The sequence below is a fragment of the Falco rusticolus genome, chromosome 3 (genome assembly GCF_015220075.1).
Source record: "Falco rusticolus isolate bFalRus1 chromosome 3, bFalRus1.pri, whole genome shotgun sequence".
Taxonomy (NCBI): domain Eukaryota; kingdom Metazoa; phylum Chordata; class Aves; order Falconiformes; family Falconidae; genus Falco; species Falco rusticolus.
Genome location: NC_051189.1, coordinates 28004693 through 28017404, shown reverse-complemented (window position 1 = coordinate 28017404; position 12712 = coordinate 28004693). Strand labels below are relative to the sequence as shown.

Genomic DNA, 12712 nt, shown 5'->3' with positions numbered 1-12712 from the left:
CCCCTTTCTAATCTAGCACTGCTGTATTTCTTCATGTGCCTATGAAAACAGAAAGAAAATGAATTATTTCTTATATTAAAGTTAACCTATGTGGCCTAAATTGTCTAAGGAGTACTAATTAATAGCCAATATATGGACTAGGAAAATAACTGGACTAATGTTTGAGCTCATTAATTTCACCAAAAAATTATCTTTTTTAGCTAGTTAGTGATAGAGCATACTAACATTCTCTATCCTATAAACAATTCCAAAGATATATAACAGGGTTTTTTGCCTCAGCTCTTCCATACTTGTCACCAAGGAAAAAATGATCAGAGACTTAAGTAATTTTAATTTCCTTCTCACAAACCACTTGAGGTTTATGGTTGCTGCTCAAAAAAAAAAAAGATTTATGAAGTACAATTCTTGCAGCAACATCTGTCAATAGCAAAAGGTTACTTTAAGAATTTTATTTTAGAATTTAAACCCACAGCACTGGCTCAAACCATTACCTTCAGAAAACTAAATGCATTCCCTGCGTATCTTTTGTAGAGAATATCATTCCTCCCACTAGAGATCATGCCTGTCTGAAGGGAAATAAGCATTGCAAAAATAAGGTTTTCAGCAGCAAATAAACCCAATATTATCTTGAACATTAAAATTAATCTCACTATCCTCATCTTCCGAAGTGAAAGACAATTCACTCCTTTTCCAATGATCTGTTGTCAATTATAAGAAAAACTCTTGAGCTGGAGAATAATCACAGGCATGGTATTTTAGGAAACTCTTGACCATCGTAATTTCTACCCAAGGACCACTTTTGCATCCTTGCATCTTTCTTCGCTGTGCTAGTTAGAAGTGTTAGTACCTGACCTCAGGTCTCTGATAATTAATTCAGCCCAGTAGAAAAAGAAAGATGCTGGGCATCAGTCCCTAAACTGCTAGACACTTACAGACTGGGGTTTTTTTTGGTGGTGGTAGTTTTGGGGGGCTGCATGTTAGGTTTGAGGGTTTTTTTTTGGGGGGGGGGTGGTATTTGTGGGTTTTGGAGGAGGGGTTGAGTTTCTTTGGTTTTTTGGGGTTGTTTTTTTTGTTGTTTGGTTTTTGTGGTGGTTTGGGGGTTTTGGGGATTGTGGGGAGGGGTGTTGGTTTTGACTTTTTAAAAAGTAGAAACCTGTGTTCTCCTTTGCTGTCTCATTCAAGTCCAGACTCCTATAGCTTAGTGGTATCTGATGGAGACTAATTGAGGGATACACTGTACAGAAAAAAGCGTACTAACAGGGACTCAAAAAAGTTACTCCGACTCACCTACCCTGCAGGCTTCATTTCTGTCAATAAAGCAATCAAATATCATGAAATAATTTTGATTCCTTTCACCCAAACTATTAGATAACTATAGCATACTTTGTGCTTTATTACAGCCGTTATCCTTTAGCCACACATCAAGTATACAACTATTTCACATCTCCCTTAGGTCAAGGAATAAAGTTAATTTAAAAAAAAAAACAACCAAAAAACACTGTCACAGAAAGGAGCATTACCCATTGGTGAGAAGTCTGGCTTTCTCACTTCTACCCACCCCTGGTATAGCAGTCAATGACAGCAGAGAACTCATTGCACCTGAACACCAGAGCATAGTTACATTTGTGATAGACTGAACTGAACAAGAAATATTTAATTCAAGATTTTTGTAAGACAGATTTAGAAGGGGAAAAATTAAACATGCAAAATGGGGGGGTGTGTTTAGAATTGTGAAATAGGATTAAAGTATTTTTTCTCTCAAGCTACTCCTTGTTGGGAGGACACCACAGATATCAAAGATACTGTCTTTAAAACCAAATACTGTCTATACCAGAACCAATTTACCATCCCTATTCTTTTGGAATTATTCAGATTTTAGCAAAAGCAAACTCTTTGGATAAGATCACACAAGTCACACAACGCTTACCAGAATTTTTTCCTCAAAAAGGAAAGGATACTTAAGAACTGATTCTTAAACTGAGTTCCCATATGGCTTTCTGTCCAAAGGTGCATCTGTTTCAGAAATACTTTCAGAACCATTGCTAAAGTTCTCAAAACAAGGCTTGCACCTCACATATTTCTGGACTGGACTGCAACCCATACATCAGGAGAGCTAAATCCTCTCACCATCTGTCATAACTCTCCCATCAATTTCAAGGATGCATTTAAAGCTTCATTCTTCCCACACCCTCTTATTTTTTAAGAGGCATAGTATATTGGTATTTAGCATAGGTAAAAATGCAGTGATGCCAATAGCAATCTGACATGCTATGATACGCTGTACTTATTGCAAATTGTAGTTACTACTATCCTCTATTTTATTTGATAGTTCAATGATAAGAAAAAAGCTAATCCAAATTAAGTTACTGTAAAGTTAAACTACATATGGTCAGATTCTTATGCAATAAAACTTCCTGACTAGAAAGTTCTTCATCATGTCAGTTTAACCTTGAACAGAAATTATTAAACATTTCTAAAAAGGTATAAACTAACTATTCATAAGAATAAGAGAACCAATCCAATAGAGCTCTCTGAACTAAATTAACTTCTAAGTAGACATTGAACACTTAGTTCCAAGCAAATAGGGAAATGCAAATATTAAACAAGTAATTTAGCAATCTTCCCACTTGCAGTCTCATCCTCTGTAATAGATCCCATTCTTCCTAAGCCAAAACTGCATACACACATACCTCTGTATTGCCTAGCTTGCCCCAAAATCCTTCCCCTCCATTGTTCCGCCATAATAGATTCTATATAAACTCCTCTTTCAATCTTCCGGTTCAAGTGTTACCAGTCTAATGTTAAACAAGAATAATGCAAAGGCTTAGGAAATACAAATATGTAATGACAGTGTTCATAGTTTTATTCATGCAATAAACATGGTATTCTGGCAGATATTGGTTCGATGCCTTCTTTAATGATACTATGTTTGGTTAATAGTGTTAGTACTAAAACTTCTATGGCATTTTACTAACCATGTTGCTGCTCCTCCTTCCAAATGCTATGTGGAGCTCCTATCCCAGAAATCAAGTATGCTGAAATTACTAACCAAATTACAATTCACAACAGTTAGAGATTAGAAATAGGAAGTGATGTCTCTAGAACATTCTGAAGTGAATTATCATGGTTCATTTGCCTTTAACATCCACAGGTTGTATGTAAAGACAGAAAAAGAAAAGTCTCAGTTATGATTTTCAGACAATGAAAATAAAAAGTTTGTGCAAACAAATATTAATAGAGGCAAATACACAGCCTATTGCTTAGTTGAAAGCTCCTTTTAATCAGACTACTTTTTAAATCTCTATGATAAGGCTTACCTACAAATACACATAGTAAAGTTACAACATCAAAAATAGAACACATAGGACAAAAACAGAGGGAGAGTGGGGAAGAAACACAGCTGACTACAAGCATTCTGCAAGATGCTTGTGACAAATTAACTCCTTGAAAGGACAAGTAGGATGATGTCAATTAGAGAAAAAAATTATAATATATAATATATCTTCATAGAGCAAATACCATGTCCACTTCCATCACCTGTATTGCAAGCTATTTATTATTGCTGGGGGGGGTGGGGGTGGGGTTGGTTTTGTTGTTTTTTTTTTAAACCCATCACACCACAAAAATCATTTGAGGTCCAAGAAACAGACTGAATTCTTTTCCTGTGAAGGATCAGCATATTTAGTTCAAGAGCAAAATCAGATATTTCCATTAATCAATCTACAGCTAGAGAAAAAATGATTTCTAGCAGTAGATGATACTTTAATTCAAGCAGAAGTATGAAGATTATCCAGTAGCTGGAGCTGAAGTAAGGTTAGGCTAAGTATAAAGGTAAGCTCACAACAAGGGTAATGAAACAGCATATTTAGATATGTGAATATATACTGTATCACCTGAAGTTTTCAAGTAAAGAAAACCTCTGTAAAAATCAGTACAATAGAATATCCACAAAATATCAGCTTGGTTTAGAAATCATTATTATATTGACTTGCATTACAGAGGCTAAGAGAATAACAAAATAATTATACTGATGTAAGATTCAGACAACTAATATATTGCTTTTGAGGTAACATCATTTATATAGGGAGTATTTTGTGCATATGTACCTAACGCCCCACTTTAATATATGTTTAAAGCATTTACTGTAATTTAAAGTGAATAAATAAATCCCATTTAAAATATTTTTTTAAGTGTATTTCTTTAATTTGTCATTAAGACAAGAATCACATTTTTAAACATCTATGAGGTGCTGTAAGGTAGATATTGAGGAGTACATTCAAGATACTTTATTAAAAAAATGTTAGTAAATGCCTAGCTACTACAGAATAGTTAAAACAAGACATAAAATGTTTTAAAATGTTCACTTTTCAAAACCAAATATATTAAATTGATTAAGATATGTACGTGAGAAGGCATCTTGATAAGTTGTCAAAAACACATTGAACATGAATTTCAGAATGCATATATTTAGGAATAATATGAACAAGATTCGAAATTTAGGAGAAGGGGAAGAGGAATTAATATAAGGACTTACACGCCTTACAAATTTAGAGTCTTTTTAAATTTCTTTTGCTTTGGGCACTTCCCGGAAGAGCATCTTTTTTGTTCTTCTGTTTTGCAGATAGACTATTACATTCTTTTGACCCATGGAATGCACACAGACATAAAATACAGAACTCAAATGCACATGCCTCTCTGCTACATAGTCCCCATTTCTTTAACAATTGATACTTAGCAGGATATTGACATCTTGGACAGGGTTTTAGAGCTTCGTCAGTGAAAAGCGTTTTAGCAACCTGTAGCAAGAGGAGGGAGAGAAAAGCTACTTAGTTCTAGTAAATGAAAGTTTTATAACACCTGAAAGTGAAGGGGTTTAGCTACTTACTTTTATGTATTCTTCCTGTCTACTAGTTGAATGGGGAGCAGAACTGCATCTCCTGGGTTTAAGTTCAGCGTATGATGGTGGTGTTTGTGCTACAGGAGTTCTGGCTTGAGCTTGAACAGGCCTTAGAGCAGATCTACTGAGAACATTAACTCTTGTGGCAGCATCTTCAGCTTTCAAGAAATATTCCTGGTAAAGTTTTATAATTATAAAGAAAGGGAAACAAAAAAACCAAAAAAAACCAACACAAAAGCAAGCAAATTAGGGTTTTCTTAGAATTTGCAGCTATTTTTCACCTTTTTTGGTTTTCCATCTGCAATAACACATTAGAAAAGGAAATTATGTATAGTACATGTATTTCCCATTAAATGTCTATATTTATTAAGGGAACAAGAGACAGGAACCATTAGAAAAAGAGTCCAATGAGTAGGATGAAAAGCTAGCTGCCTTTTAGCACTCTCTGCTGGTCCTCACGTTTCTGAATTAGGACACAACTCAACAGCAAGCATTGAAACAGCAAACCTAAGTTTTGTCAGAATTAAAGCAAGGTTACACTGAAGTGCATATGTATACACATGTGGAGAATCTGAAAAAAATACTTTTCTATTAATATGTTTGATTTTCTAGATACCCCTTTAAAAACTTCTATATGTCCTTCCAATGTTCAGAAGTACACCATGAAGAAACTTAGCTTCAAGCATTCCTGAAAATAATCAGGAAGTAGTCTAGAGGGGGTCCTACAGCACTGCAGACTAGAGTGAAATGGAAAATAAGGAACAGCATGGCACAAAGGTATGGGTTTAATATCTAAATCCAGAATCATCTGAGGAAGAGATGCTACAGGATTCTCAGGAAAACAGGTAGAGAAAGTCTTATGTGGTTGAAAGACTAGTACTCAAACTGCAAACAGTTCAAAAAGCAATAAAAGCTATTAATTCTCCTGTTAGAATCCTTCACATATTGATGTTGGAACTGTATCAGCTGCCTTTGTGTAGCTTTACAAGAAGTTTCCTCTGACTAGTCATCTTTCACACTTGAAAAAATATTACCTTTGAGACAAACCTTACCCCAGCTTCCTCTTTCAGGTGTTGTTCTATGTACGACTTTCTCCTCTTATCTGCACTTTTATCTTGTACAATGATTTCACGCCAGGTTTTGCTTACTTTCCAAATACTGGAACAAATTAAAAAAGTATCCACTTTCACATTTCTGCAGAGTTGTACAGAAGTCATGATAGTAAGACTACCTTTTAAAGATTTGTGCATGATATCATATACTCGTCTGGTTATTTTCCAGACTACTGCTATATACTAATACAATGTATTGTTATGAAACACAGATCTTTTGTACTCTTATGCACCACTGTATAGAATAACAGAAGAGTCTAGAAAACAATTGCGATATAAATAACAGCATATTTTGACTTACAAAATTAAATAAATTTCTTGCTCCCACATAAGCCACTTACCAGGTTTGTTTCTAAAGTCGCATTTTTGATTGTTAAGTGTTCTGAAAACATCCATGCACTTACACTTCCACCTATCCTCCCATTCCCTTTGTAACTATTAACACACATGGCATTCTTAAATTCTTCAAAATAAGTGACAGATTCTATTGATTGAAAGTTAATGTAGAACATTAGTCATGAACCAAAATTCTTTGAGTAATCTTTGTACTTAGAAATAATTGATGAAATTAAATACATAAGAACAGATCTAGAAAGTGGTTTTTTGAGTACTATGCATTATTGAGGAACTTTTAATAAGAAATTGCTTTCTAGGCTTAAAGAAATGTTTAATACATTGTAAAATTGTAAGTACTATGATTTAGTTTTAAGTTTAATAATTCCCATGTTTGGCTTTTTGTTGGTTTAGTTTTTTAGTTCCCCCATACAATATATTTTTAGAACTACACAGAAAAAGCCACTTAGTTAATGGTGACAAAACTTTTTAATTTCCTCAGAAACAAAAAAATTCTATTGACACCACCTGCTATTCCAGAACTTATTCTTCTATTTGCAGAAACACATATTTTCCCCTTTTTGGGGCGGAGGTGGCTGGGGAGTAGTACTTACCTGCATAGACTTTCCACTGTCAAAGCATCTAAAACTATAGCAAGAACATGTTTTAAATTTCTGTATTTTAATTCTGTTAAAATATCTAATTTTTCAAGGCCCATTTTCTTGCCAATAAGTCCAGCAAGAACATGTTCTAATGCAAGTATTTCTGTTCCATCAATATTCTCTGATATTTGACTTTGGTCTGATCTTCGTCTTTGCAAGCAAATATCATGAACTATTTTCAGAGCTGGAGTTCTTGAGAGATCTCCATGACTTCGAACTACATCTCCACTAGGCTCTTCTTCTAAAATTAATGCATGGCCTTCACTGTCAAGGTTTCTTTCTTCTGTTAACATACATGTTGATGTAGAAGGACTGCCATGATGATCTTCTGTCTCTGACTGTGAGCCCTGTTCCCGAAGAGTGGATAACCTTCTAACTCGCTCAAGTTTTCTTGTCTTTCTCTTACTATCTAGTATGTTGGAACCTTCTTTATGTTTTTGGAAGAACTCTTGGAAAGATCCCTCATGATCAGACAATGAGTCTCCCGATTTGTCCAAATGAAGTGAATTATATCCACTGTCCTCAGGTGTTGAAAGATCTGGGTAACTTGCCACCCTGGCAGGGGGAGACTTTGTATCACATAGTTCAAAGTTAAAGTTCTCTACAAGACTGTTGATAGAAGTCACGAACTTACCCTCATTGGTCTCAGGTAACACACCTACATAAGTAGGAGTCCTAAGCAACCCACCACTAACATTCATAAGGACACTTTCATTTAATTCATTGGTGTTACTAACAGTAATATCCTTACACTGAATTGGAGATAAACATTCTGGTTCTAGCAATAAGGGGTCCTTACATTTGGACTCATCTAGCGTAGAAGTCCTTTGTTGTGAAAAGGAAAGTCTCCTTTTTGGGCAAACAGGATTAGAGTCTTCAGTTTTTGAGGTGCTAGTTGTCAGAGGTTTGTAACTTTGACCTTTTGAAGAATCTGAAGTAGTTTGTGGAAGTTTTTCTTCAGAGCTCAAACCACAAGAGAATATTTTTTTCCTGCTGCTTCCTGAAGAACTAGCTTGCCTTTCACAGCATCCTACAGTTGTGCCAGCTGGAACAGCCTTAGATAAAAGCAGCCACCTGCGTAGTGAGGAGCCTTTTCTACTCGCTCTAGGAGTTTCAAAAAGATCTACACTTCTATTTGCTTCTCTTCTTTCTGATAAGGAGATAGAATTAATTTCATTTTCACAAGAGGTCACAGGGAAAAGGGTATTTGGATGATTGGGCTCAGAATGCTCTTGTAGCAATGATAAACTAGTTACACTCGGTGCTTCTTTATGGTCTACATCAAGATCTTTTACTGACTCGTTGCCTCTGCTGTCCAAAAATACTGAAGCACAACATGTGTCATTAAAATTGGAGTATTTAAAATTACTGCTGGGAGATGTTAATCTATTTCTTTTAAGAACATTGAACGTTATTGAATGACTGTCTGACATCTTCTCCTTGGCACTTGGACTTTGTAGATGAAGACACCAATGTTATTTCTGAAACAAATGATAAAAGCAGTCACAAAAACACCCTCAGATTAGTGAGAAAGCCTTGTGTAAGTCTATCAAGCTAGCAGCCATGACAAAAGTGTTTTCATTAGTCTTAGTAGAAACAGTGCTTATACATGAACACAAAGATAAATTACTATCAAGTAGATGGTTAAAGGGAGTAATTAAAATGCATAGTATACCGTAAGTGAGGCAAATTAAAACATACATTCAGTTAGCTCATTTATCTGTCAATTCTCATCCAAGGAAAAACACTTCAAACAAGCAAAAGAGCTATTAGTCTCATTTGTACTGAAATAAATGAGAAAACTCCCTCTCATTCCACTAGAATCAAAACTTTTATTAGCATTGTGTTACTGGTTCATCCAACCGCTAACAGTTCAGTCCTCGAGAACTAGAAACTACAGTAATACATGAGTTCAGACAAATGCCATTTTCTCCTTAAGAAAAATGAGAGGATTAATCATGAAGTCACAAGTCCACAGGTATCCCTGTTATTTTGATCTCTACAGACCCTGGAGTGAATAGAATTTAACCCCTAGTTACAAAGTGAACAGTGCATTCTTACCTGCCTTAACATTTTAATGTTACTTTGTAAAGAAGCTCTCTGCTTTTGCTCAGCTCTGCCAGTAAACTGAGTTTTATGAAGTTTTAAACTCTTTAAAAGAAACTGACAGACTGACTGTACATCCTCTCACCATGTACATGGAAAGATTATTTCTTTTAAACTTTGTAAGTATAAAAGCTTTTAAGAGTTACTATATATTTTCCTAGAAAAGTTACATGTGGCTGATGCACCCATTTAAATAAGAGGTATAAGAATACGGACTTACATTTTTTGACATTCATACCTGGCAAAGTTTCTCCACCCTAACCAGTGGCAACAGGTCACTGCCTTCTATATACACCAGACACAGTAACCGTATAAAACATGTTATGAGTAATGCCAGTATGAGGGCTGTTCTCACAGAAAATGTAGCAGTTCACATCAACATTGCAAGACTTTCAAAGTTTGAATCAGCACCTTTTACTGGGGTATATTGCTGGTATTTTGAAACATAAAGCATGGAAATATTGACTGATTTCCAGAACAGACAGAAATAGGAATCTTTACAAGGTGGTTTAAACACTAAATACTAAGACACTGCTAATATCCCAATAGTCCTGAATTAGTCAAGCCCTAAGCCACCAAATACAGGTAGCGGGAACCCAAATTGCCTGTGGGTGGGTGGGTGCACACAGACTGTTCTCTGATCTTGGGTTATTAGCATTTTTTGACCCGTACTACAGGCACTTTATAAGATCATTGCAGTATAGAAAGTATCTCGTTTTGTTTTCTGCTGTGAGGAGACAGCAGCTTACAGAAGTTCAAAAGGAACAGGATATCAAACGGCAGACTGTGAGAACCTGGATGAAGGCCTACAGAATCATGCTAATATCAGTAAGAAATCAAACAGATTTAAAATGCAAAAAAAAAAAAATCCGTCCATGTAATTTAGAAGAATTGTTCCAGGAAAGCAAAGTATAAGATAATTCCAAAAAGACAAACTGAAGTGTGGCCTGCTTCCTTTCCCTTACCTTCACATTTGTTTTCCCTCGCTGCTTTTTCTTCATTCTCTTTTATTGCTTAGCAAAATAAATGACAGTGCAAATGCAAAACACATAAGCTAGTTATTACATAAACTAGGGTAGCTTCCTTGACAGTGCAGGACCAACTCAAAGCAGTGTCTAGCCTTTTATCTGCGTCACTTTTCAACATTTTAGGCAATAAGCTGAAAACAGTGTCAAACTGGAAAATAGCATTTAAAATATAGGAAAAAGGTATGAAGTGCCTTGGTGTAGTACACTGCTGCTCTTCAGTTGATTACTCACACTATGAGCAGAGGACCACATCAGCGTAGCTCTTTTTGTAAAAGGAGGAAGACCTATAAAGAAACCTGTAGTAACAATAAGACCTTATCTTTGTGTAATCTAAAGAAAGAACAGGTATGTGGGGTTTTTTCCCCCCCTGAATTTTGGTGAACTGCAGTTAGTTAATGAACATTGCCAGGAGATACTCCTACCAAAAATGCTGATGGGCAGAGATTTAAACTCTTAATGCTATTTAGAGACTGCTATACAAAATCCCAATCCCACCAAAAAAAAAAAAAAAAAAAAAAAAAAAAAAAAAAAGGGTCACATACCCACGATTACCCTGATGTTTCATTCTCAGGACATTCCATGGGAGAAAATACCTAATATTATTAACAATTAAGAGTATAGTAAATTTAAAATATGACAATAAAAAAAGAATTAAGCAAACCTGTGTTTCAAGTAACGTAAAAATCACAGAAAAACAAGTTTTTGCAGCTGTAGGGGAGATCAAAATAGCAGTGTTAAAGGAGCGTTGGTAGCCTAAAAGCCGAAAACCTGTAAATACGCCAACGCCCAGCAGGTGGAGCCTGTGAGCTTACAGTATCGATTTTGAGCAGCACTTGAAAAATTATAGGGAAGCCACTGCAATTACAGACACCGAGTGAACAATGTCCATTATACTTCTTTACAGTAAATCCCAGTATACACCTCAGGTTTGTATACTTACTTTTTCCCCCCAAAACGTATTACTTGTGCAAATTAAGATTTAATTTGACACAAGGTCTCATTTTACTAACACAGTACAAAAGGGAAAGCCCTTCAGAGGTGCTGAACACCACATGATTGAGCGTCATGCTACTCATAAGAGATGCCCAATAAAAACTCTTATGACTTGTCTACTGTTTTATAAGCACTTGCTTTTTTAATCAGGAGAAAGGTTTCGTCTACTGGATTTGATACATGACATCAAGTCCTTCTCATTTGAGGATCTTGAAGTAAATTCTAAAAGTATTATTAACGTTGTTTTAGACATCATAAAACAGATGTGCAGGGAAGAAAAGACTAGTCACACAGCAAGTCAGTTATAGAGGAAGGAATAAAATCCATATCTGCTAAGCGTAGATTCTTGTGCTCTACACATTTCTCGTACCTATTATTAATTTTGTAGTTCTCAAATTGATCTACAAGTCAGCTGCAAACTTCCTGACAATTTACAGAACAGAATATTTCATATTCAGAGACCCAAACTAAATTAAGAACAGGATTTGGACGTTTAGGCAAGGAACAATTTCTGACAAGCCTAATCTTACAGAGCCTCCTGAAGTGGTAAAAACATGGGTTACTAGAAGGCAGTGTAAATAGTGCCTGTAATTTAGACACGAGTCCTAGGATAGAGTGGTGCCTGTTGCTGGTACTAATTTACATTCACTAGTAACACACACTGAACATTTATGCCTCAAACAAGATGCTTTCTGTACTTTTTTTTTTCCACTGTTCACCGTTGTTAAGAAAACAAAGGCAAAGTTTTAGTGGTAAAAGAATATTTTCTCTGGTTTAAAAGATACCAGAGTCAGTTTTACTGCAGATACCTGAAGATTCTGCTCTTTGAGCACCCAGATCTAGAACTAGAGAAGTCATCAATACTTTCAAATGTATTAATGTTGAAGATGGCATGGCTAAATCCTATCTGTAATACGTGGGTCACTTACCCTAGTTTGTGAAGCAACTCGAGATCTTCCAAAGCAAAGGTACTCTATTCAAAGTGTTGTTTACCCTACCGATAACCTAAAGTGAGAAAGGACATAGAGAGAGGTGTAAAAGAAACATTCAGCTGAGACAGTTTTCAGTTGGTCTATACACGCGTTCACTACAACGTCTAATTACCCAGAGACGAAGATAATTGACGACTACCTAGGGAGCAGCACCCGAAAGTCTCTCGGTCACCTGGGATGACGGACACGAAAGCAACAGTTTCACCCCCTCATCGAGCAGGTCGCTGGGCACAGGGAACGGCGCCTAGAGGCCCCCTACCACCGAGGGCGGCTGAGGCGGTCGGCGGCGCCCCCCAAGAAGGGGTGAAGGCGAGGAGCCTCCCTCCCCGGCTGGCTGGAGAGAGCAGGAATCCTGCCGCCTCAGCAGCTCGCCGACCTGGCTCTGGGGCCCGTTGCCCTTAGCGAGGAGCCGCTTGGCTTCTCTCCACCCACACCGGCTCCTCGCGTGCGGCGGCCGCTGCTTTCCCTCGCTTGGATTTGAACTACCCGCCCTTACCAACCGCTGCCGCGCTGCGGCCCTCGGGAGAGCGGCGCCGCCTTGGGGCGGGGAGCCTGAGGAGAGCGGCTCTGCCGAGCGGCAGAACGCGTT

The 12712-nt window shown here is 36.8% G+C and overlaps 1 protein-coding gene across 3 annotated transcripts; it reads right to left on the bottom strand.

Moving 5' to 3' along the window:
* Positions 1-4185: 4185 nt before the first annotated feature.
* On the bottom strand, positions 4186-12578 carry FBXO43 (F-box protein 43). Of its 3 annotated transcripts, XM_037382131.1 has the most exons (6): positions 12236-12578; positions 12061-12136; positions 6957-8485; positions 5950-6055; positions 4886-5071; positions 4186-4796 (listed from the first exon to the last, which is right to left on the bottom strand). In XM_037382131.1, the coding sequence occupies exons 3-6, from the start codon at positions 8435-8437 to the stop codon at positions 4548-4550; spliced, it is 2022 nt and encodes a 673-aa protein (XP_037238028.1). In that variant the 5' UTR covers positions 8438-8485; positions 12061-12136; positions 12236-12578; the 3' UTR covers positions 4186-4547. The 3 variants fall into 3 exon arrangements, with proteins under 3 accessions (XP_037238028.1, XP_037238026.1, XP_037238027.1); XM_037382129.1 differs by lacking the exon at positions 4186-4796 and having other exon boundaries at positions 5042-6055; positions 12263-12578; XM_037382130.1 differs by lacking the exon at positions 4186-4796 and having other exon boundaries at positions 5042-6055; positions 12296-12578.
* Between the last annotated feature and the right edge of the window lie 134 nt (positions 12579-12712).